The 25,374-nt window shown below is 38.9% G+C and overlaps 1 protein-coding gene and 1 pseudogene across 2 annotated transcripts in view; both read right to left on the reverse strand.

The window, feature by feature from the left end:
• Positions 1-25,374, reverse strand: part of Rp1 (RP1 axonemal microtubule associated) — a 247,560-nt gene that overhangs the window by 109,713 nt on the left and 112,473 nt on the right. Inside the window, exons 5-7 of the mRNA XM_031366740.1 lie at positions 23,377-23,509; positions 8,559-8,710; positions 7,191-7,269 (exon numbers count right to left, since the gene is read on the reverse strand). Coding sequence (XP_031222600.1) covers positions 7,191-7,269; positions 8,559-8,710; positions 23,377-23,509 — 364 coding nt within the window. The remainder of the gene's footprint in view (positions 1-7,190; positions 7,270-8,558; positions 8,711-23,376; positions 23,510-25,374) is intronic.
• On the reverse strand, positions 3,199-5,928 carry LOC116088912 (annotated as a pseudogene). The gene is made up of 2 exons (XR_004118075.1): positions 5,902-5,928; positions 3,199-5,605 (listed from the first exon to the last, which is right to left on the reverse strand). The product of XR_004118075.1 is annotated as an alpha-actinin-4-like (transcript).

A 25,374-nucleotide genomic window follows, 5' to 3' on the forward strand; every position in this document is an offset into this window, starting at 1 on the left:
ATCCACACAAACTAGGATGATTACCTACCTTAGATAAGACCCTAAGAATTGAATTTGAATTGAATTGAATAAGAATTGAATTGAATTCAGCAAGTTCCCAGGACACCTTAAAAAGCCTCTGTCACATGACACAACTTATAATCCATGAACCATTCTCTCTACCTTACTGACACTCCTCAATAATGTCATTTTAATTTTATTCTGAAGTGCTACATAAAACATACTCTTTTCCTTTAAGAAAATCAGAAGGTTTAAGATAGCAAAGCAGGTTTAAGGAGCAACTGACAAGTAGTAACTTCTTTTAGAGGTAAACTTTAAATTTGGTTTTGTTAAAATGTCTTAAAATTATCTCTATTAAAAATTTTCATACAATACTTTTTGATCATGTTTACTTTCCCCAACTCCTTCAGATCCTTCCCAGCCAACTTAATGTTTTTTTCTCTATCTCCTAAAACAAAACAAAACAAAAACAAAAGCAAAACAATAAAAAAACCACAATGAGATAAACAATGCCAAAACAAAACAAAAAAACCCACAAAAAGTAGCATGGAGTTTTATGTTGGTCAACTACTCTTGGGTGTGGGGCTTCACCAGGAATATGGTTGATATACCCAGCGACACTCCACTGAGTAAAACTCACTTTCCGTTTCCCAGCAGGTATCAATTCAAAGATCTTCATTTGTGTTAGGACGTTGAGACCACTTCTCCTTTTCAGTGCTTGGATTTTTTTTTTTTTTTTTTTTTTTTTTTTTTTTTTTTTTTTTTTTTTTTTTTTTTTTTTTTTTTTGTCTAACTTAAACCTGTGAAGGTCTTGTGCATGATGTCACGAACTCTTTGAGTTCATATGTACATCAGTACTGTTGTGTCTGAAAGACACTGTATCCTTGGAGTGATAAACCACTTCTGGCTCCTCTGCCTCTTCTTCCACATAGATCCCTGAACTTTTGGAGGAAGGACCAAGTGCTCTGAAGTGTCTCACTCTGCACATTCTCTAAATATCAGTCTCTGTTTTAAAACTTACTTTATTCCAAAAGTTTCTCTGATGGAGGTTGATAGATGACTAACTGGTAATTCTTAAAGGTAATGATGAATTAGTCTTACAATAACAACTTTATAAATTAACAAATTATCACAAACCTATCCATGTTAAAATATATTGCCTTTATTTACTCTCTTTTGAGAAAACTCAGCACTAGAATTAGAACTGGACAGATTAATGACAGTAAAAGAATGGGAGCTTTTAGGAAGTGACAATGTCATAAGGATCTGCTCTCAGGATTGTGGTAAGTATCTCACCAAAGGGCTCAATTGGACACATTGGCCTTTGTGCCCTTCCATCCTTCGAGGATTAAAAGAGACTTTCAGATGCAGAAGTGTATGTGTACGTATGTTTGTGAATATGCATGTGCGTGTGTGTGTGTGGGTGTGTGTATGTGTGTGCCTGTGTGTGTATATGTGTGCCTGTGTGTGTGTGCCTGTGTGTGTGTGTGTATATATGTGCCTGTGTGTGTGTATATGTGTGCCTGTGTGTGTGTATATGTGTGCCTGTGTGTGTGTATGTGTGCCTGTGTGTGTATGTGTATGTGTGCCTGCGTGTGTGTGTATATGTGTCCTTGTATGTGTGTGTGTGTATATGTGTGCCTGTGTGTGTGTGTATATGTGTGCCTGTGTGTGTGTATGTGCGCCTGTGTGCCTGTGTATGTGTGTATATGTGTGCCTGTGTGTGTGTATATGTGTGCCTGTGTGTGTGTGTGTGCATGTGTGTGTGTGTGCATGTGTGTGTGTATATGTGTGCATGTGTGTGTGTGTGTGTGTGTGTGTGTGTGTGCCTGTGCCTGTGCCTGTGTGTGTGTGTGTGTGTTTCCTCAGTGCTAAGGATTGGACCTAGTGGTTTCCATGTGCTAGAACACTTTGAATTTTGATGTTGGACTTTGCAGTGACTGCAATAGTAAGAAGTAGATCTGTGGTCATTATAAAGTAGTAAGCTAGAACATCTCGAAACAGACTATAACAGATGCTGAGAACCTGCTTCCTATTACTTTGGGAGTCTTTGCCTGGAAACAGACAATAAAAATATCACTGTAACACTATGTTAGATTATGTTAGTAAAGATTCATGTTTTGCTTCAAAATTGTAGAAAATACTGAAAGTATACACAGTATTAAAATTTGAAAGCTTTCATCTTTTTAATTAATTTTTAGATTTTATTAAATTGTAATTGGAGAATGTGGCATTTGAGGGAAATTTACTGAGATATTTTCTTTTAATTTTATAAATAAAAGAAAAGCATTTGTTTATAGCTTTGAAAAATAAAATTTCAACAAAAGGGTCTTGCTTTCATATCCCCCACAGTGATTTCATTTGGAACCTGATAAACTATAAAATGGTTCATGGAGTTTTAAGTGAAGCTGCTGCTCTGTTGGCATAGTTCACACACTTGGGAGTGTAATTTGGCTAACCTTCCAAAATTTACAACACAATAACATTCATGTATGTATGTGTGTGTGTGTATGTTTGTGTGTTTAAAATTTCTTCTTGACTGTTCATGTATTTGTTTAAATGTTATCAAAGCCTCTTTGGGAATAATGAATGTTAACAGAAAATAATTTTCTTTCTTGTGCCTTTTAGTGGTTGTCACCTTGAATTTACACTATTATGTAATACTATGAATAAACTCAGTTAACTTTTTTAATATATTCATATTATACATAGTTGGGATTGTCATTTTCAATGCTTAATGTCTTCTGAATATAACATATGAGCTCAGGTTGAGAATTTCTACCCTTGTTTAGAAAAGTTAACTACGAAATAGACTATATTACTCTTCAAGTGCTATATTAGGGCATGATCTTTTTTTTCTTCTTAAAAATATTACATGTTTTATTCTCCCATCTCCAGAGGGTAGTTCATCCAGAAACCAAGAAAATAAAAATCAGTCAGAATAAATTCAAAGGAGCTGGTGGGGAGAAAGCTATTAACGACCAAGCAGGCAGGCCAGCAGCCCACCTCCACCTCAAGAGGTCCCCAAAGACCCCACCCCATCACCTCAAGGGGAAAATCAGGAGAGGGCTGGGAATGGCATCGAATCAGCTGTGTCTTCATTATGAGAGTGAGAGAGGTGGCAGCGATATGCAGCTAAATGGATATATATTTATATAATAAATTCATAAGTTAATAAAGTAAACAGTAATTCTCTGGGAGTTTTTAATTTTTTATAGGTTTTTAAAAGTTGTTTTTCCTTTTTTAAAAATGATTTGTTTATTTCTGTTCCACTCTTTGTGTTTTGTTGGTTTTTGTCCTTAGAAAATCTCAGACTCTGTGCCACTCCTGAGGCAGAGAAGGGTTATGGCAGGTCCTCTGCTCCTGGTGATCACACAGGAGCAGGGAGGTGGGAGGAGCCACTAGAATCTGGTCCAGGAGAACTGGGTGGCCTCTGCTGGACTTCTTAGGGCAGGTGGTTCCTGGACAAGGCACATGGGGCTTTCTGGATGTGAGGAAAGGGCTTCAGGGGTAGAGGGGACCTGGTTATCTCTGGGGCATGGGGGTCCATTGTCTCCCTCCATATAGGCTAAGAACCCCCAAAACAGCTATATCCAGAAGTGCTGATCGCCTAGCCTCCCTTCCCTACAAGACTGAGAAAGAGGCATGCCTAGTCCCTCCCTGCCTGACCCCCTAGAAGGAACACAAAGATGCATAGATATAGAGTCAGGGTGGGGGGCAGGGTTCCTCAACCCTTCTGGGAGGCCAAGGGAGTCTCTGTTTAGGGTGGCTGAGGGCCTTACAGGTCGCTCTCTTGATAGAGGACTGTGGAGAAGGACTCGCAGTCAAGGGTACCAGGAGCTGCATCAGGCCCCTGGTAGGGTGCCATGCGGGCAATCCAGTACTCAGCCTGGTCCGGTGGAGGCAGCTCTCTCCACAATTCCTCAGCAGTGATGAAGTCCTTGTTCCTTGCCAGGACCTTGAAGGAAATGATGACCTGATCAGCTGTGTCTGTGGTCTCCCTCCACATGAAGTCAATGAAGGCTTGGAAGGTCATGGGGCCACTGTGGTTGGGGTCGACCACACTCATGATCCAGTTGAATTCAGCAGCACCCTGCCTGTCATTCTTCACATCATAACCCAGGCTGATGAAGCAGGCCTTGAAATCCTCAGGCCCCAGTATGCCGCCATGGTCCTTGTCAAAGACGTTAAAAAGATGCCTGGAACTTCCGAAATGATGGTAAGCAGCTGCTCCCAGCCCACACGGATATGCTCCATTGTTAGTGTGTTTGTTGTCAAAGATTTGGGCCTCCTGGATGCTGCTGCTCCAGCAGGTCCAGGTTGGGTTTGTAGTCCGCAATGGTGGTCTCATACTAATTCAGGTGGCTCAGCTGGTCTTCCAGAGTCCGGTTCATCTCGATGGAAATGCACCCGATCTCCTCCATCTTGGTCTGGATCCAGGGCCCCACCATGTTGGCTTGGCTGGCAAACTGTCAGCGAAGGTGCTCCATGGATTGTGGCTTCCTCCAGGAGTGCATGGTCCCGCTTTGGCACCGGCTGCTACACCTACCAGCTGCTGCACCATCTTCCACTTGGAGTTGATAATCTGGGGGGTAACGGTGGTGTAGGAGTTGCTGCCCAACAGCTTGATGTGATTGTTCTCGGAGATCCTTTGGGACTCCTGTGACCAGTATAGCCTCACGCTCCCTGTCAGCATCTGGCAGGGTGGACTTGAACTGGTCATGGGCTAAGATCAGGCCCTCCATATCCTCGATGATATGGATGATGAACATGTCTTGCAGGCCCTTCATGGCATTCTCCATCCAGTTTTTGAAGGGTGCGGCCCTCTTGGCATACTCCAAATGGTCGACTATCTCTAGATGTCTTTGTTTTCTCCACGGCTTCCCTGAGACTGTGGGTCAGAAAGCCCAGGTTATCCCACTGGTTGCAGATCTTCTGGCACCGTGTGTTGACATTGTGGAAATCATAGTAATCCAGCTGGTTGAACTGCTGGGCAATTGCAGCAATCTGCTCTACCTGGTCCTGGTGTGCTGCCATGTCACTCTCAAAGGCTGAATGTTTTCGGATCAGAGCTTTGATGTCTGACAAGGTGGCTGTCTCATAGTCCCAGTGCTTCAGCATGGCCTCCTTCCCATCAGTCCAGGCCCTCTGCCTGAACTTCTCTGCCAGATGTTCACGTCGTTCCAGCCTACAGATTTCATTCAACAGTCATTCTTCACAGCCCTTCTCAGCCTGCTCCAGCTGTTGCCACCCATTGTTTATGTCAGAGACCAGCCTGCCCTCAGAGGGCATGAAGGCAGGCCAGTTGCTGAGTCACAGCTTAGTCTGCAATGTGTTGAAGTTCATCTCCAGCAGACCCTTCTCCTGCACCTTGGGGTTGGGGGGTGGGGGACATGTGCACACGTCTATAGTCTCACAAGTCCTGCAGTTTCTGCTGAATCTCCTGGATGGCTTTCTGAGACACACAGTCCTCCATCCAGGGAATGGTGAGCCGGTTCCACTCTACATCACTGGCCAGGAGTTCATATTCTTCCATCAGGTGCTCATTTTCCTGGTTCACAGCCAGCACCTTGCAGATCTTGTTGGCGGCAGTCTCAGCCTTCTGCTAGGGCATCATCTTAAAAGCTATTTAAAAGTCCTCTTGTTCCTGGAGGACTGAATAATCACATAGCTGTTAAACTAGTTGACAACTAACAAAAATGCAAGTGGTTGATAGCTGACTAAACTAAAAATACATTTTTCCAAGAGACAATTACTCCAAAGGCCTATTTTTACTGTCTATGGAAGACTGATCCTATTTTATTTATTTTAACGATCTCACTCATTTCTCTTTATAGTCTCACTAATGATGTTTATGTTTTGGGAGCTTTTGTAACCTCTTTAAGCCAGTTTTGTAAACACGTTTAACTTGTAACACCTCTCATTCATTATCGAAATATATACTCATATTTGTGAGAGACCGTTATTGCTAATATTGAAAGACTCCATTGGGAGTCCTCGCTCAAGTCCTGGGAGACATGCACCCAAAGAACACGAGAGGCCGTCTTGATGCAAATGCAGAGGCAGTTTATTCGGAGCTCCGTTCGACCCCCAATTAAACTCACGCAGGAGTCCTGAGAAATCAACCACGAGGCTCAGGGGTTAGGGGTCTATATAGGCAAAAGGTCTTGGGAAACAAAGGAATTGGTGTGGCTACACATGATTGGCTATTTTAAATGTAATTTGTGCAGATTAAAGTTGAAAATTCTTAAAAGGGGAGTGCTACTCAGGGTTTTTAGTTGACCTTCAACAATATCTAAGAGGACCAGCTGGCCCATTACTCAGTGTCCGCCCAGGCACATCCTTGCAGGCCTGGGCCGTGGACATGTCCTTGCATTTTTACTCTATCTCTATGGTTTATGTCTTTCTGGCCTGTCAGTCCCTGGGATATCTAACAGCTTGCTTGCCTCTGTTTATGTTTGTATTCACAGGCCTGGCCCACTGCCTTTGTTCTTTAACCTGTAACTTTTACATGCTTCAAACTCAATTTCTCTCTTTTAAAACTTAATTTCTCCTTTCAATATGGAATTTACATTTGACTCATTTTAGTAAATTCCTGTTTCTATTCTTTATAGTTTTGTTTTTCAGTATGTATCTTTCAATCAAATGGCATTTCTTTATACTACGGTTATTTACATAACAGGAAATGAGTTCTTTAGAAGGGTCTGAATTATCTCACAGAGTTAATGGGGAAACTGGGAGAAGTATGAGCACAATGGAAGCAGGAAACACAGCCAACTCCTTGCTACCAAGACAGGTATCTCACCCCACTACTGCTGGACAATGAGTACCCTTTTGAGAAACATCATTGCTGAGAAACTCTACGGTTGCCTCTGTCACTATGCTCTACAACATTCACACCCCAAATACCTCTTTCTAAATGATTCTTTCTGGCATCCCAGGCTGGTCATGTGGCATTCTCTCAGTCAGCTTACAACATTTTGCAGAAAAATATGTGAATTTAAAAGGAGACCTAGGTAAAATATTTTTATTTAGGTAAATGTAATAGTGTCCTCCTTTTTTCCTTTCTTGGTTCTTCTTCAAAGCGTAGTTTTCTATAAGATTTTCCAGCTGTTTACTAGATTCACCAAGAGTTTCATATAAATGGAGTAGAAGCAGACATCCATTAGAGCTCTGTAAATGAGCCTTACCTTGCCCAATTCCATCATGGCCTATCACGATCTTGCATAAACCTCCAAGGTTTACAGCTTCTAGAAAGAAGTTATCAATCTGCAACCAATTTTTAAAAAACCTCTAATTAGATATAGATTATAATTTTGACATTACCACCAATATACATTAAGATGTAGCAAAAGTCAATTGTCAAAAGTAGGTTCATTACCAAATATATAAAGCTGTTCACAGTATAAAAATAAAGAAAGTAAGAAAGTGATCTGTCTGTCAGTCTATCATCTGATTGATACACAGGGTTAATTCAGTTGATCTGGCTGTTGATTGTAAATCCAGCTGAGTTGACAATTAAGATTAAGAAAGCGTATCCCTGAAAATGGATTTGACCATACACTTAATGCCCCAGTTTCCAGCCATTGCCCACAGGTCAAGCATTTTAAGTTCTGTATAAGATCTGACAGCACAAGCAATCAGGAATAACATGTCACTACTTCCTACAGCTCTCCCATGTGACTTGCTCCATCTTGGAACCTGGCCTCCATCTAACTTTTCTGTCTTTAGAGCTGATAGGATCTGAAGGCCCCTGGTTACAATAAGGAACGTAGCAAACCAAGTTGAAATTGTGCTTTATGAACAGAACAAACATATGCCATAGACTCCCTCCTGGGCTTTAGGAAGACAATGACAGAGAAACTGTGGCACCCAGGTTCTTCGAGGAGAAAAGGAACTAGATTGTTTGCATCACATCTGGCCACTTCTCACAGGCTGGATTTCATCCTGACTAGTTTAGTATACCTACAAACTTAGTGATACCATAATGTTCTTGAGAAGATAAAACAGACAACAGCTGAATATAAACAAAAATTTTAAACTCTTTCTGGTGGCACAGACCCATAATCCCCTACCAGAGGAATTAAGATTAGAGGATCTCAAATTCAAGGCCACCCTCCCTAGATACAGAGTTACAGTTATCCTAAACAAACTAATTTAGACCAATCCATTTTTTTTTAAGTAAAAAGAGGACAGATGTTGTATCTAAGTGATATAGCACTTGCCTCTCAAGCATAAAGCCATAGATCAACACTTAATACTAAAAAATTAAGTAACGATAAATAAGCAAGAGTTTAAACTAACACTAAGTCTAGGACTGGCCGCTTACTTCCTATATTAAGCCAGGATAACAACATGGGACACATGGTTCTTGTGTAGTGTTTAGATCAACACATAAAATCCAGAGAAATAAAGAAACAGGTGATGTGTTCTAAACTAACCAGCATATAGGGAACTTTGTTGTCCACATGCATAGAATGGCCATTGTGGGAAATTCCATGAACTTTTACCACAATAATATTTTTTAAAATCAGGAAAAATAAGCTTTGTTTACTTACTTGTCCTCTTAAAAACTTTAAAGAGTGCTTTGATCTGAAGAGTTTCCTGGATCCTGTATCTCCTTTTTCCCCATAGATGGAAAGGTAGACATTGGCTATTGTTCCAGCATTCCAGAGCTCACCTGTTGTAATACACACCTCGTATGTTGTCACTAACAACAAAACAAAACAAATTTTAGTTTAAGTGCCAAGAACTACTGACATAATCTAAAATTAATGTCCTAAATATAATTCAGAATCCAAACCTTAGAGAAGATATAATAATATATACTTAGGTACTGCCATGCAATACAGCCAAGAAAGCTCAACAGAATAAATGAGCATTATGAAGTGAGTAGCTGCCAAGCACTTTGGAAGAAGACCAAATGTTAGAGTAAGACCAAGCATCAGTTTACCACTGTTCTTCACAATTCCCAAGCCTGGACTCCATGAACAAGAAGCCTGGAGGTAGGAATTTGAGCACTTCAAGTGCACAGAAGTGTCTGGGTTTGACTCAGAAAACAAGAGTTGTAAGTAATAACATAGAGACAAAGTAAAGACATTCTACTCTCCTCTCCATTGTCCAGCCTATGCAAAACCAATGCCTGGGCCCAGAGCCAAATGCCCATGTTTTGAAATAAAAGAATCTTCCTTTCTGTCCTGTGAAGTTACACTAAAATAGATTGAGCCAATGACTTTCAATGGCTATTTGACTTTGTCTTTCCTACACACAGGAAGACTGGAAGTAAATAGGGAAATACAATTAAAGCAAGACTTTCAGTAACAAGAACAAAAAGATCTGGTAGCTATAAAGAAAAAAAAGCATTATAAAGCATTAAGAAGTGAACAGATATTTGAACCACAGATCACAAAAGACAGATTGTGATTTGTGACCTGGTACTGACCAGTATTGTCAACTATACTCTAAAGCAAAATTATTAATATTCTTTATAAAAGTTATTGAATAGGAACTCATATCTCCAATCTCCAAGATAGAGTATGAAGTTACTCAAGACAATTAGCAGTTATAAAAATAACAACTTACATGGGCAAAGAGTATAGAGACATAACTACAAAGATACCAGTACCATTGGCTCACAGATGATGGCATCCAATGACACTGGTGTTATGTTGCAAAGACTTTAGAGAACCTGTGATATAAATGCTCCTACCAAGAACTGTGAAGCCTCTTAAAACCAAAACACAGAAAGTCAGAAAGTCTCAGGAGCAGAGGTATGCAAAATTTTAAAGACAGTCTAATTAAAATTTTGAGTCAAAACCTGTCTGCAAAGTGAAGCTTTGTATTCAATAAAGAGTCTCATAAGCAGACTAGAAGAACCAGAAGAACATCAATGAGAAATGGAATGAAAAGTGGTCAGAGGCTCCTGGAGCTCTGGGAGAACGAAAGAACTAATGTTCATGGTGTGATGCTCCAAAGGGAGAGAAGAGTCTACTGCTAGAGCTTTGTGGAATCTTCAACACTATGTTCCCACATGAGTTCCATTGTTGGTATTTGAATATCATAAGAACATTTCTCCATTAAAGTAATATGAGATATGAGCAGTCTGGTTCTAGACCACTACATTGAGGACATGCATTTTTTTGTTTTCCTACAGTGTATAAAAGTTATGTTCCCAGTGACCAGGACCAATGCCACAAACCAATAGTTCCAGATAATCAGGGAGATGAGCCAATGACTTCCTAATATTCAAAGCCAGCATGAACAACATAACACATTTTTAGACTAAATTTCATTTTAAACTGCTATTTTTGAACTATAAGGTGTTCTATTAAGTGTTTAATGGAATTTAATCTAAAAATGTATGTATCTTATTTCAAAATACATTATTGGGGAAAATAAAAAGCTTAAAATCATCAGAATCATCTCAAAATTATTTTATCTTTAGCCAGTTCAGACTTGCTTCATGTTAATGGTGGCCATCTGGTCATGGCAGAGCAGCTATAACAATTTCTTAAAATAAGATGACAGTGAAGGTTTCATCACACAGAATGATTCTCCCTCTGATGAAGACTTTACAGCACACAATGCCATCTGACAGAATTTCCCCACACTAGACTGTCTTTCAAAATTAGTCAATTCTCTCAAAACATGATGACATATATCATATCAAATATGTTAATACAATATTCTAAATCCATTGTTGTTATTTCAACAAATTTATAAATTCTTCACCAAGAATATCTACTCTCAGGAAACTATTTTCTTTGTTGGTCTTTAAATGGTAATTTTTCATTCTTTAAGGTTTTGTCTTGAGATTGCAGCAAGTAAGCCAGTAACATTCAGTTAGGGTTGCTATTGCTGCGATGAACACCCTGCCCCAAAAGCAAGCTGTTTATGAAAGGATTTGTTCACCTTAAATTTCCATATTGCTGTTCAACGAAAGGATTCAGTCCAGGAACTCAGGTAGGGGTGGATCCCGGGGCAGGAGCTAACACAGAGGTCATGAAGGAGTGCTGGTTACTTGCTTGCTTCTCATAGCTTGATGCTCAGCCTGCTTTACTATAAAACCTAAAACTACAGGCCCGGGAGTGGCAACACTCACAATGTGTTGGCCGTCTCCCATTGATCACTAATTAAGAAAACACCCTACAGCCACATATTGTGGAAGCATTTTCTGAATTGAAGTTTCCTCTTTTTAGATAACTATCGTGTGGCATGAAAGTAGCCAGTGTACCTTATTTAAACTATGCAGCTGACTCACTGTACCTGCTTTGAAGACTTAAATTTTTGAAAGCTATTCTTGAAGGTTACAATCAACTACAAAATACTGTTAATGTTAATATATTAATCTTTTCCCATAAATAATGAATATTTATATTGTCACACTGTATGGTTGATTCATTTTAGGAGTTCTTACTTAACTTTGCCAAGATCCACCAGAAGAATCAGTATCTGCAGTAATCCTATGAAATGTATTTCTTAATCATTATGATTTAAGTAGAAAAAACTTTTTGGTTTTTAGGCTATAGAAAGGATGTAGTGCTAATAACACAAAAATATTGATTTTATTGTACATCTCCATTAGAGTTACTGGCTGACCAATAGGATTGTCAATGAGCAGTAATATTTTAAGCAATGTTTTTCTGAACTGGGTATTTCAACTGTGCAATTAAAATATTCAACATTTCATATTGTAAACAGTTGTCCTATCATACAGGCTTTGCTACTCCATTTGTAAAACACAAACAGGTACAAAAGTAGGGAGCTCTGGGATTTTCAGACTAGTAAATGACCACTAACTTCAAAGCAAAGTGGCCACATGCATATCCTAACATGGTAATCAGTCTGTTCTTTGAAATTTCGAAAACAAGTAGTGTCTTTTCTCTAGGTATGGAAGACATAGACAGCATTTTCCTCTAATGTGAAGTGATTCACCTACAACTACCACCTTACATGATAGTTTCAACATAGTGTAACTAACAGCCTTCATTACTCATCTTAGCTGGGTCTTCTGGATAAGTACCCAAGGCTTCTTCGGCATCAGGGCCAGTAGGTTCACTATACCTTCATGTTAAGGAGACAGGTTCTTTGATTATACCCAACATAACAACTTCCACTAGCTTCCAGATTTTCCTCTGAAGTTCCATATTTCCCTCAGAACTTACAGAATTCAAGATAGTTAAGCTCTTGGTCAGGGATAAGCTATGACTTAAGAATATATTGTGACTGATTAATTTTCTGTGTGGACAACTAAAACTTTATAACAACATCAAACATATTTTGTTCCTATCATTTGTGTCTTCACTGTAGTGGCAATCTTAATTTCCTTTAAGAGCTTTGCATTTATTGTTTGACTAACTGGTTGCAAAAACAACCTTGTTTTCAAGCTCTCTGGGCCCTTGTCATTCTTCCTTTACTATGCTTCTTCACTTCTAGCTTTTTCATTTAAAATTAGGTATGCAACCTTTCTTTACATTCAAGCATTTAGAGACAACTTCAGCATTATTAATTGCTCTATCTCCAATGTCATATTTTCAGCAATGGAGAAATCTAAGGAGAGGGAAATATATAGGGAGATGGCCTGTCAGCAAAGCAGTGAGTACACACACACACACACACACACACACACACACGCACACACACACGCGCACACACACACACACACACACACACACACACGCGCACACACACGCACGCGTTTGTTTATTAAGTTTGTTGATTATATACATAGTTTACAGTGCCTTAAGATAATTATCATAATAAAAACATCAAAGATCACAGATCACATAATATAATAAATAAACATGAAAACATTTGGAATATTATGAAAAATACCAAGCAAAACGAGACATGGGGACACACACCAAGTAAAGACATCATTGGAACCATGTCACTTAAAGACTAGTGCAACACAGTTGTCCTCACTTTCAGTCAAAATACAACTATACATCAGTAAAATAAGCATTTTATACTTCAACTTTCTCTAAAAAAATTAAAAGCAACTAAGTAGCTATTATTGCTAACATCAAAAGGAGGAAATAAAAAGGGAGGTACAAATAACAGTGGTCTGTCACCTTTTAACCAAGACTCTTTATTATGCACACAAGAATGAAAAGGACAAATATACAAGAAAAGTGAACTAGAGATTTTCTCATCAATAGACATAACTCTCTCAGGAGTCAACTTTAGAAACTAAAATACAAACCAGTTGATTCATTGAAAAATGTCTAAAGTTAATCAGGAAAAACTTCAAAAACATGCCTAGACCTACATTCTCCTAGTTATACCATCACAAAGATAACCAAACTGCCAGCTTTATGAGAACCACAAAAACTCGGTAAACTGTTCCTGCATCCAGGTCAGCTCAAACAAAGGTTCCTCACTGGAGCATTTTCTATGGCTGAGTTCCTCTCCAAACCTAGCACATATACTGTAAGTTTTGTGCCCAAGAATGCAAGGATGATTTAATATAAATACATTGAAACATATTAACCTAAATTAAAAAACAAGTATTATGTAATTATCCCAACTAGTGTAGGAAATGTTTGTTTTAAATATCTTTTTTTGTTAAAGAAAAAAGTTTTGACATAGGAAAACCTTTAGCAAACATGTACTAGATGATGAACAGCAGAAAGGTTTTCATCTACAATCAGAAACAAGGCAAATCTATTAGCTATTAATGTCGGTTCAACACATCCATGGAAATTATTCCTGGACACCTGCTGGCACCTGAGACAACCAGGTAAGACCCTGCTCCTCCAATCCTCTGTCTGCCGGGCCACCCTAAAGCACAGAACCCTGCCTCTTGCTCACTATTTTCCAGCCCACAACTCTGCCTGCATTTCCAAAGGCCTGAAAAAAAACTAGAAACAGCCAGTAGTTTCAGCAATTGGGCACTTTTGTTGAAATGTGTCATTCTGAAACTACAATGTAAAACACCATAGAGGTTCCTCCTAAGGATGAAATACTATTACCACACAATCCTGCAGTCACACAGAGAACACAGGTGTTCATCAAATATAGCAGTATTGGCTTCTCATTTTGTATTACATACTTTATTTTAGGTGTATACAAAAATTCTGTTCATCTACCAATGGACACTGAGTTTTCTGAATGTCTTAGCTATTGTTCACAAGGTGGCAATGAAAACGTGTGTTCAGGGTTAAATATCTCTTCAAGATTTTGCTTTCTTTTCATGTGGGACTGTGTGATCTTGTGGTACTACTATTTTATTTTATGACTGTGAGTTGTGTTTTCCACACATTAAAAGAAATGACACTATCACAGAATGATAAATACTGTAATGAGGCATCTAATATAGTGAAAAGCACAGAGACTGACAGAAGTTCCAAGAGCTCTCTGGAGAGGTGGAAGAATTTCTCTCAAATAGGCACAGAGATTCACTTTCAGAGTTCTAGAGAACTGATGCACAGCAACATGTGCAGAATTAAGAATAGTTATGATGGTAATGTCCATGTGTTACCACAAAACATTTCACATAACCTAGGAGAGCACATTGTTCTTGGCTTCCTTCAAAACACCTACCCACTAAAAGATGATAATGCTGCAATAAAAATATTTTTCATATATTTTTCATATATACATATATATATATATCAGAAAGCCTCTCATAAGATGATTAATTTTGACATACTCTGTATTGTGACTCAAAGGGCTAGAGAAAACCCAGCTGAATTCATTGGCTGATTAATTAAAGTCCTAATTCAGAACACTCATCTGGACCACAACTCTCAGGAGGGCATCTTGGTCCTCAATATTCATTTTCTCTTCCAGACCACTCCTGACATCTTTAAAAAGTTTAAAATGTTAGAAAATTGCCCTCAAACTCCTGAAGGGACCATATTAAAATGGCATTTAACATCTTTAATAGGCAAGAGGAGCAGGAGCCACCAAAAAAGATAGCCTGAGACAAACATAAATGCCAGTTCCTGGCAGCAGTTCTGCAGGTACTTTAAGGGTGATGGGGTCACAACATGTGCCACCAGCTTTTGATGAGGAAACACAAAACACTATGGCAAAGCCAACCTGTCACCTTGCCTACCACCATGTCCACAATGCAGATATAATGAACACTGAAAGGTTAGCCATCCATTCGTGCTAATAGAAGGTAAGCTAGTCCTTCTCAAAAGCCCTCACAGGATACTTTGAGGAATCTTCTGGTACTGTCAACTGAATATTGATGGTACCTTGGGACCTCCAGCTCCCAACCACATACTGCCAATCACAATGGAGGAGCACAAGGTCATAGTCTGGGTGACAGGTAAGCTGCTATCATTTGTCTCAAATATAAGGGCCATATAGTCAGTCCTGCCTTTCTACACTAGGAAAACTTAGCCTTCAGAGGGCATTGTAGTAGAGATTGGTAGTTGACCCCTGAGACAGTAGTTCCCCTGCCAGGCATAATCAAGGATAATCACTTCTTCGATTCCTTTTTTAGTGAAATCTACCTGCCCTGCCCCTTTCTTAGGATGAAAACTAATGCAAAAACATTCTCTGCCTCTGTCTCTGTATGTCTCTCTCTGTGTCTATCTGTGTCTCTGTCTTTCTCTTTCCTCTCTTTCTATCTTTCTTTGTGTGTGTCTCCTTCTCTCTTCCTCCCTCTTCCTCTCCCTCTCCCTTTCTTTTCTCATAGCCTTATACCCTTTTGGTCTTCTCCACAATCCTTTCAGAACAAAAACCCACACCTTCTTCCTTCCTTTACTAGTTCTGTAGTATGGGACATCTCTAACTTCATTCCCTATCACTCATCCATTTGCATACACCTCAGCCTTTCCTTGCTCTTCTCTATACTCCCTTGCTCTTAAACATCATCTTGAACTACAATCTATCCTCTCCTCACCCAGACTCCTCATGCCAACTCATTTATCCTATAATACCCCTATCCTCCTGGTACTTGAAATAGATGACTGCTACCACCTGGTCCAGGGTCTCTGCCTCATTACTGTTAACTGCAATTCTCCCTGTTTGCCCTGTAACTCCCATTCCAACCCATACATGATTCTATTCCATATCCTGTGTCTACCACGCATTTCTGTCTAAGATTTAAAGGATGTTTTCTTTCCAATGCTGACCTACCCTGACTCTTACGCTTCTTTGCCTTTACTGGCCCAACGCTTCCAGAAATGTAGAATGATGTAATGCCATCATTAAAACCCACCTCTGCTAACTAACAGAAGAGTTACATTTGCCCTGGATCCATCTCCTTTCTCGGTATCTAACCAGCATAAGACACACAGAAACACACACACACACACACACAAACACACACACACACAAACACATACACACACTCCTGTGCTTCTTCTTTTCCCCCCTTCAGTTCCTTTAAGAATATGTATGCTCACTCCTTCCTGCTGGGTACCTTCTTCCCTTGAGTCTATACCATTACCTGACTACTTGCCTACTTGTACCCTGTTAAAACACCTTCTCTCCCACCCTCTCCAACTAATCTACCAACCCTGCAAACAAAAAAATTCTTATTTCCAGAACCTCCTGCCATACCATGACTTGCATCAGTCCCTGTCTATCAGGAACTAGATAGGTAAGACCACCACCAACCACCTGGTATGATAGGCTGAACCAATTCTCTAGCCAGCGGGGAATTAGACTCTTTGGAGAAATAAAAAAACTGTACATTCTTCATGTCTCAGGAGTCACCCAAGACAACAGCATCCTGCCATCTTAACTCCCACATCATCCTGTTATCTTAACTCCCACAACATCCTGTTATCTTAATCCCCACAGCATCCTGTTATGATCAGACATCCCCTCATAAAATTTTATGTTTACAACAGTTTCTTTGTTTGTGGCACTTGCCTTCCCCCTTAATGTTATCCCATCAAACTTAAACCATCATATAAAATGCCAATCTCTATTTTGGCCGAACTTCTCTCAGAGACAGCCCAACAAAATTTCATTCTTTGATCTCAGTGTAGATCTGGTGGTCTTGCTCTCTTGTAAACCCATATTAGGGAAAACTAAAGACAAAGAGTGACTTCTAGACATGAAGTGTGCTGCATTCATGGACACACAGTATGTGTTTGTGCCTATAAAAGGTCTACTTAAGAACAACATTACAGCATAGAAGGTATCAAGAGATCCTAAGCCCACACCCCTAGCAGAAGAGTTATTTGTAGCTGATGGCTTCCGAGGAAGGGAGAGTCAGTTTTCTTTAAGGATGTCACCCCAGATAAGTCAATTTTACTCCAGTAGATGTCCCCACTCCTATGAGCACATAAATAAAAGGCAGGAAATTGAAAAGGGGTGGTCAGGTGGAGAAACATCTGAGAGGAGTTAGAAGAAGAAGTAGGGAACAAATGGGAACAAACTATAACATATGAAATTATCATAGAATTCATGAAATGTTATTTTAAGAAACACTGTAAAAATATACACAAAACAAATAGACTCAAAACTAGAAGGAGCATCTACCCTCTTATCTAGAAAGGAAGCATCACATTAAAATCAATCAAAAAATATAAGGAAGGGCACTGAGTTAAAGCAGAGTATTATTAAGAAAGGCAGTTGTTCACTGAGAAGACATAGTGACTACAAATATGCAGAAACTAGTATACCCAGCTTCATGAAACAAAGACTAATTAATAAAGAAACAAAGATACACCAAGAAGGTTTGCCTTCAATGTCCCATTGTCATCAATAGAAATGTACCCAGATTGGGGAGAAAATCAGTCAGAATATCCCATCCAATATTTGTTGAATGAAATTCTTCTCAATAGCCATGTTTGTTTCTTTTAACACTGTTGTGACAAGTACCTGATAAACAAAGCTTCAAAGTGGACATGGGCTGTTGCTTGTAAGATTGCTTAGAAGCCTGATGATCTGAGTTTGATCCCCATGTCCTACATGGTAGATGGATCCAATCCATGCAAGCTGTGCTCTGACCAACACACACACACACACACAAACATGCATGCATGCTTGTGCACAAACACTATTGAACACACAGATGTGTGCACAAACATATACACACAGCAAATAAAACCTAAATTGTTATAAAGGAGGTTTTTAAAAACATACTTTTTCTTAGTCAGTATTCTATTGCTGGCAACTCGTATAAAGAAAAGCATTTAATTGTGCCTTGCTTACAGTTTCAGAGGTTTAGCCCATTATTGTCATGGGAGAGACATGGTGGCATGCAAACAGACATAGTGCAGGAGACAGAACTAAGAGTTCTACATTTGGATCCACAGGGAGCAGCAGAGAGAGAGAGAGACACTTGGCCTGGCTTGAGAGTTCAAAACCTCAAAGTTGATTTCAACTCAGACATTTCCCCCAACAAGATCACACCTCCTTGATCATATTGGCACAGAAGACAATTTCCTAAACAGAACACCAATAGCTCAGGCACTAAGATCAACAAAAAATGGGACATCATGAAAGTAAGAGGCTTCTGTGTAGCTCTGTACCCAATTTTTTAATTGAATTATTTGGGTTATTGGTGTCAAACTTCTTGAGTTCTTTATACATTTTGGATATTAGCCCTCTGTCAGATGTAGGGTTGGTGAAGATCCTTTCCCAATCTATAGGTTGTGGTTTTGTCCTTTTGAAAGTTTTTCTTTGCCTTACTGAAGCTTTTTGGTTTCATGAGGTCTCATTTAATCTTAGAGCCTGGGCCATTGGTGTTCTGTTCAGGAAGTTATCTTTTATACCAAGGAACTCAAGGCTATTCCCCACTTTCTTTCCTATGAGATCCAGTGTATCTGGTTTTATGTAGAGGTCCTTAATCCACATGGACTTCAGTTTTGTGCAGGGTGGTAAGTATGGATCTATTTGCATTCTTCTATATGCAGACATCCAGTTAGTCCAAGACCATTTTTGAAGATGCTTTCTTTTTTCTATTGTGTGGTTTTGCCTTCTTTGTCAAAAATCAAGTGTCCATAGGTGTGTGTGTGTGTTTATTTCAGGGTCTTTGATTCAATTCTGTTGATCAATCTCTCTGTTCTTATACCAATACCATGCAGGGTTTTGTTTTGTTTTGTTTTGTTTTGTTTTTATTGCTCTGTAGTATATCTTGAGGTCAGGGATGGTGATATATCTAGGAGTTTTTTTATTGTTCAAGGCTATTTTTTCTATCCTGGGTTTTTGGTTTTTCCTTATAAAGTTAAGAATTGCTTTGTTAGGGTCTGTAAAGAACTGTGTTGGAAATTTGATAGGAACTGCATTGAATCTGTAACTTTCATTTGGTAAGATGGCCATTTCAGTATGTTAATCTTATTGATCAGTGAGCATGGGAGATCTTTCCATCTTTTGATATCTTCCTCAATTTTTTTCTTCAGGAACTTTAAATTCTTGTCATATCGGTATTTTACTTCCTTTATTAGAGTTATACTAAGATATTTTGTATTATTTATGGCTGTTGTAAAGGGTAGGCTATAGAGTTAAACAGAAAATTCTCTTAGAAAATCTATGTAACAAAGAAGGCTCAAATAAATCTCCCTGAGAAGAGGAAATAGAATAGAAAATGCAAGGAAGGGGCTGGCAACAAGAAGGGATCATGTCTGTGGAGGATAGAGAGAGAGAGTACTGGGAGAGACAACTGGAACTGGGATTGGGAGGCATCTCAGGGATGAGCTGGAAACCTTGTGGAATGAAAACTCCCAGGATTCTATGAGGACTAAGACCTGTAGACTGAGTGATATAGAGCCTGAATTAGCCATCTTCTTCTTGCAACCAGGCCTGACTCCCAATGGAGGTATTGGGACACAAACCCATACATAAAACATTCATTGGACAATTTGTCCCACTTACAAGATGTACTGGTATAAAAACAGCTCAGAAATTATAAGAGTGCTCAACCAATGACTGGAACACCCTGAGACTCTTGCTATGAGAGGAAGATCAACCCTGATGCTGCTTGGAGGGCCAGAATCAGAGGCTGGATAGCCTGGAGACCCAGGGTAGAACCAAACACAACTGGCAAAAAAAAATTGAATTATTCCTCATATTCTGCTATACTCATAGATTAGTACCCAAACAAATCATGATTAGAGAAGCTTTACCCAGAAACTGATGGAAATAGATACAGGGACCCCCCAACCCAATATAATGGGAAGCTTGGGAAATCCTTCTGAAGATGGGGAAGAAACAGAATGGTCAAGAACATCATAAGAAAACCCGCAGGATCAACTAACCAGGACTCATATGGGCTCACAGAGAATGAACCACTAACCAGTGTGCCTGGAGACTGACCTAGGCCCTCTGCACATATGTTATAGTTATATAGCTTGGTCTTCCTGTGAAACTCTTAATGGTGGGAACAGTGGTTATCTCTGACTCCTTTGTTGACTTTGGGGCCCCTTTTCTTTATAAGGGATTCCCTCAGCCAGGCCAAATAGGAGAAAAGATGCCTAGTCTTACTGTCACTTGATATGTCCTATTTGGCTGACATCTGTGGGAGGCCTGCTCTTTTCTAAAGAGAAACAGCAGAAGAGTAGAGATGGGGCAGAGGGGACCTGGGGGAAAAAATCTGGGAAGAGAGGAGGGAAGGGAAACTGATCAGAATATATAAAAAACTAATTTTAAAAAGGAAAAAAATGAATGAATGAATGAATGAATGAATGAATGAATGAATGAATACCTAGCCACAAGGGTAAAAGTTAACAACTGAACTGTTTTTTATAGCTGCTAGGAAAGAGAAAAATCAGTTTTCTTCAATGGGCATATCACTGGGTATATCAACCACTCCAGAGTATGCCTCATTTTCATGAGTAGTTGATCAACATAAAATGGACTCCACAGCTTCTTCTGTACATTATCTTGTTACAGTTTGATGGTGGTTTGTTGTTGTTGTTTGCTTGTTTCATAATTGTGCAGTATTTTATTTTTGTTCTTTGTTTTGTTGTATTGTGGTTTTGTCTGTTTTTCAAAAAAAAAAACAAATCTGGGTAGGTCAGGAGGGGAAGAGAATATCAAAGGAGTTAGAGGAGGGTAAGAATATGATTTAAAAATCATATATATGTATAAACACAAACATATATATTATATATGAAGAACAGATTCTTCTATGTATCTACTTACAAGTTATGAAGAAGATTCCAATAATGCCGATTTCAACATTCATGATTTGTAAATTTTTTCAGTGATGTAGCTGATTTTGAGTCATACATTTCTTGAGAAGTAGCACCAATAAGTTCACTATTCAACTATATTTGGATAAATTATTTCTTTCATTTGCCATTAGTACCCTCTCTGCAGTTAATAGTTTGTGTAATAATAAATTGTTTCTTCAGTGAAGTCTCAAAACATTCTTAACATATGTATGTGTGTGTGTGTATATATATATACATATATATATACATATATATATGTATATATATATACTTTATAAATATACAAAAGACCTCAAACAGTCAAACTGATAACAAACAAAACTAGAGACATTGGACATAATGTTCCCCAATAGCTTTTACAAACACCCTTAACGCTCTTCTTCTCTCCACCCTCTCTTTCCCTCTATACTACCCTCAGTTAGCTCCCTTTCCCCTGTTTCTTTATTTCCCCTTCATAGTACCTGTGTCCTACCAAGCCCCTCTCCAGTGGTCCTTCTCCACCCACCCTCCCATAGGTTCTTTCTCCTGTCAGACGTTTGTGATTACTTCACATTACAGACTCAATTCTAAAGATTCATAACTAGGATCCACAAGTGATACATGAAGCTTTTGTCTTTCTAAGTCCAGATTACCTCACTCATAATTTTTCTAATTCAATTCATATACCTGCAAATTTTATGATTTAATTTTTCTTTACAGCTGGATAAATTCCATTGTACACATTTTTATTACCCATTCATCAGTAATGGGCATCTAGATTGCATCCCTTTCCTGGCTATTGTGACTAAAGCAGCAAAGAACATGGTTGAGCAAGTATCTCTATGGTAGAATATTGAATCCTTTAGATAAATGCCAAGAGTGTTATATCTGGATCACATAAACCTATTTTCAGCTCTTGAATATTCTCCATATTTATTCACATAGCAACATCACCAGTTTGCGCTAATCCTTTCCCTTCATCCTTGCCAACATTTGTCGTTAGTTGTTTTCTTGATTTTAGCCATTCTGACTGGTACAAAACTGTAGAGTATTTCAGTTTGATACTAAAGTATCAAACACATTAAAGATATTTATGAACCATTTTTATGTTTTCTTTTGAGTATTCTTTGTTCAGACCCATAGCTCATTTTTAATTGAATTGTTTGTTTCCTTGCTTCTTTTGTTCTGGTTTTCGTTTTGTTGTCATTGTCATCATTTTGTCTTTAGTTTTCTGTGTAGTCTGAGTATTAATTCTCTCTTAGATATACGGCTGGGAAAAGTCTCTATTACTCTGCAGGCTCCATTTCACTCAGCTTATCCTTTCTTTTGCTTTACAGTTTAGTGGATTTTCTTGATCAAGATTACTTAAAATAGAAAAAGCACCTTCCAGCAGTAGGTAAAAGGGGTCCAGTAGGAAAACTTTGCTTTTCTCCTTCTTGCATTAGCACTTCACTGTCAAGTTAGTCTAGCCTATTGAGGAGTTCATCTATCCTATTGCTTCCTTTGCTGCTATATTGCTTCACTGATAGGAAAATACAGTTGTATACTCCAGCAAGGACTAAAAATAGGCACCTCTCTAGAAATCCTCCAGGCCTTCAGTGCCAGGCAGGGACTGCTGAGTCATCCAATGTGGCAGACTGAAAAGTCAGCCTGTCTTCAGTTTCTGCAGGGAAGAGTCATTTCTGGATCACCCGGACTGTACTGTGTCTATGTGCAGTGTATGGCCTGCAGATGACAGTAGGACTGTACTGTGTCTATGTGCAGTGTATGGCCTGCAGATGACAGTAGAAAAACATGACCTTCATGGGTATCCATCTACTTAGTTCTGTTCCTCCAGGGCAGCAGTTTTCAAACTGTGGGTTGCAACCCCTTTTGGCAAGTATGTATCTCCAAAAATATTTACATTGTGATTCATGACATGATGAATTAGCAACAAAATAATTTTATAGCTGTGCATAACCACACCATAAGAAACTGTAGTACAGGTTCACAGGCATCAGGAAGGTTGAGACCCACTGTTCCAGGCGATGCTGGTTATTACACTCTGTGAATTGATCTTAAGTGACGCTTCAGTCAACCTTCCACAGGACTAAGTATAATAAGAACTCATAATTGAAAACTGATGTATAAAACCATTGAAAAGTATGTGTATGAATTTTTATAACAGCCACAGTAATCGGTTTAAAACATTAGCCATCTTAATCATTCATTAAATTACTTACTCAACATGCACTTATTGAGTTCCTTATTCTTCCACATTTGGGCAAGCTGCTTTGATCTCTGATACCTAGAGTTGTATCTTCCTTACCTGGAAGGGCAGGTTGTCCTTTACATAAAATAGGAAATTCTCGGCAGATTTCTCCATCCTCTCGCTCTTGTGCCAGCCATCTTTGAACAGGAATATAAAACCTTTGTCCCGAATTCATGTCCTGCAGTGCTATCTGTGATAGTAAAACAAGAAAGAGAGAAAGAAACAAAGAAAGCAAGCGAGAAAGAAACAAAAAAAGAAACAAAGAATTAAGTGGATTTTTGTCCAAGCTTAGGTCTTAGTTCAAACTTAAAAACTATAGAAAATTGAATAAAAAGAGTAATAACCTATTATCTAGAATCTTACTGAAGCAAAAGAATAAACTATAATTTGGAATAAGAGTCTGAGTAAACAATGTGTCTTGGAGCAGTTGTGCCTCGGGAGATAGAGGCAGCTCAAAGGTGGGTACAAGTTTATCATGCAGAACACCCTGAATTTAATCCCACTACCTCACTTTCAGGCAACAGGAAAATTCTCATTTTTCATGGGCTCTCAGGTAAGAAAGTTGTCTTTCAATGAAAGCATATTTGTGTTAGAGTGAAAGGGGAGAGAATATTTCACTCTGTTGTAGTTTCCCTTTGCAAACCTTCATGATTTTCTTGTTCCTCCCCCTAACAAGTGTTCTCACATCCTAACTCCAAAGTGAATATAATATTAGTTATTAGTTATGAACCAAATGAGATGGCAAGAGTGTTGTGGACTTGGTCTAACGATTATATTATGTTAATTGGATTCCCAAACTTGCATGAGAATCCTCATGTAAGACGCTAAGAGTCCCTGCCCGCAGTTGGTTCTGATTGGTAAGTAAAGTTGCAGGTGGCCAGTGACTGGCAGAAAGACAGAGGTAGAACTTTAGGATTCGTGGGCAAAAGAGGAAGAAAGACAGAACTGCCATGCCAGGAATAGAGACAGTCCAGGCCTGAGAGGAGCAGAAGAGAGAGCACACCAAAAATGTAAGAGCCAGGAAAAGTGGCCCCAGTGGACCTCACCCATTGGGTCTAGAACAGCAAAGATGGAATATCTGAGGGGAGGCTTGAGAGTGGCCCTACCATTGAGCTGTTGAAGGCATACTAAAATGTAAGGCTCTCCCGCCCCCTTCCCCCTCCTTCCTCCTCCCTCCCTCCCCCTTCCCTCCCTCTCCCTTCTCTCTCTCTCTCTCTCTCTCTCTCTCTCTCTCTCTCTCTCTCTGTGTGTGTCTGTGTGTGTGTGTGTGTTTCATTCGGAAACCCAGAACACAAGGGCAGTAGCAAGGAACTTGCACTGCTGCCACCACCTGGTGGATTCGAGCAAGATTAATTGGCACTGCAACACAAGAGCATCTATGATAAACTCTATAAAATGTATTAAACAATAAAAATATTTAAAGTATGTAACTATTGAAGGATCAACTTAAATGTCCTACTTTGAAAGGTCTACAAGACAGAAAAAGAACATTGTTTTATACAAAATTTAGAGATAATTTCAAACTCTAACCATTATAATCTACATTTTTCTCAAAGTAAACTTAATTTTTCATCTTGCTTCAAGAATCTTTTTTACTTAAGTGTAAAGATGATGGCATTACCAATAATTTTTCATCCCTAATAATACAGTAAAAAATGTGCTTTAAGTAATGATTCAATGTCCATGAATTTTTAATAATTTTCTCTCCTATTATAAAACTGCAAGAAATAAAATTTTCCAAGTGTCTCAGTTACTTTTCTATTTCTGTGATAAAACACCAGGGGCAAGACAACTTATGAAAAAAATGTTTAATTGGTTTATGGGTTTGTAGCATTAGAATGTATAATGGCAGAGCAAAGAGATAGTGGAAGGAACCTCTGAGAGCTTACACCTTGATCAACAAGCAAAGAGCAGAGAGATGCACACTGGGAATGGTACCATTATTTGAAAACCTCAAAATATATCCCTAGTGACATACCTCTTCCAACAAGGCCAGACTTCCTAATCCTTCCTAGCAGTTCCATCACATTGAGAACCAAGTATTCAAATGTATGA

Source organism: Mastomys coucha, unplaced genomic scaffold (genome assembly GCF_008632895.1).
Source record: "Mastomys coucha isolate ucsf_1 unplaced genomic scaffold, UCSF_Mcou_1 pScaffold14, whole genome shotgun sequence".
Classification (NCBI taxonomy): domain Eukaryota; kingdom Metazoa; phylum Chordata; class Mammalia; order Rodentia; family Muridae; genus Mastomys; species Mastomys coucha.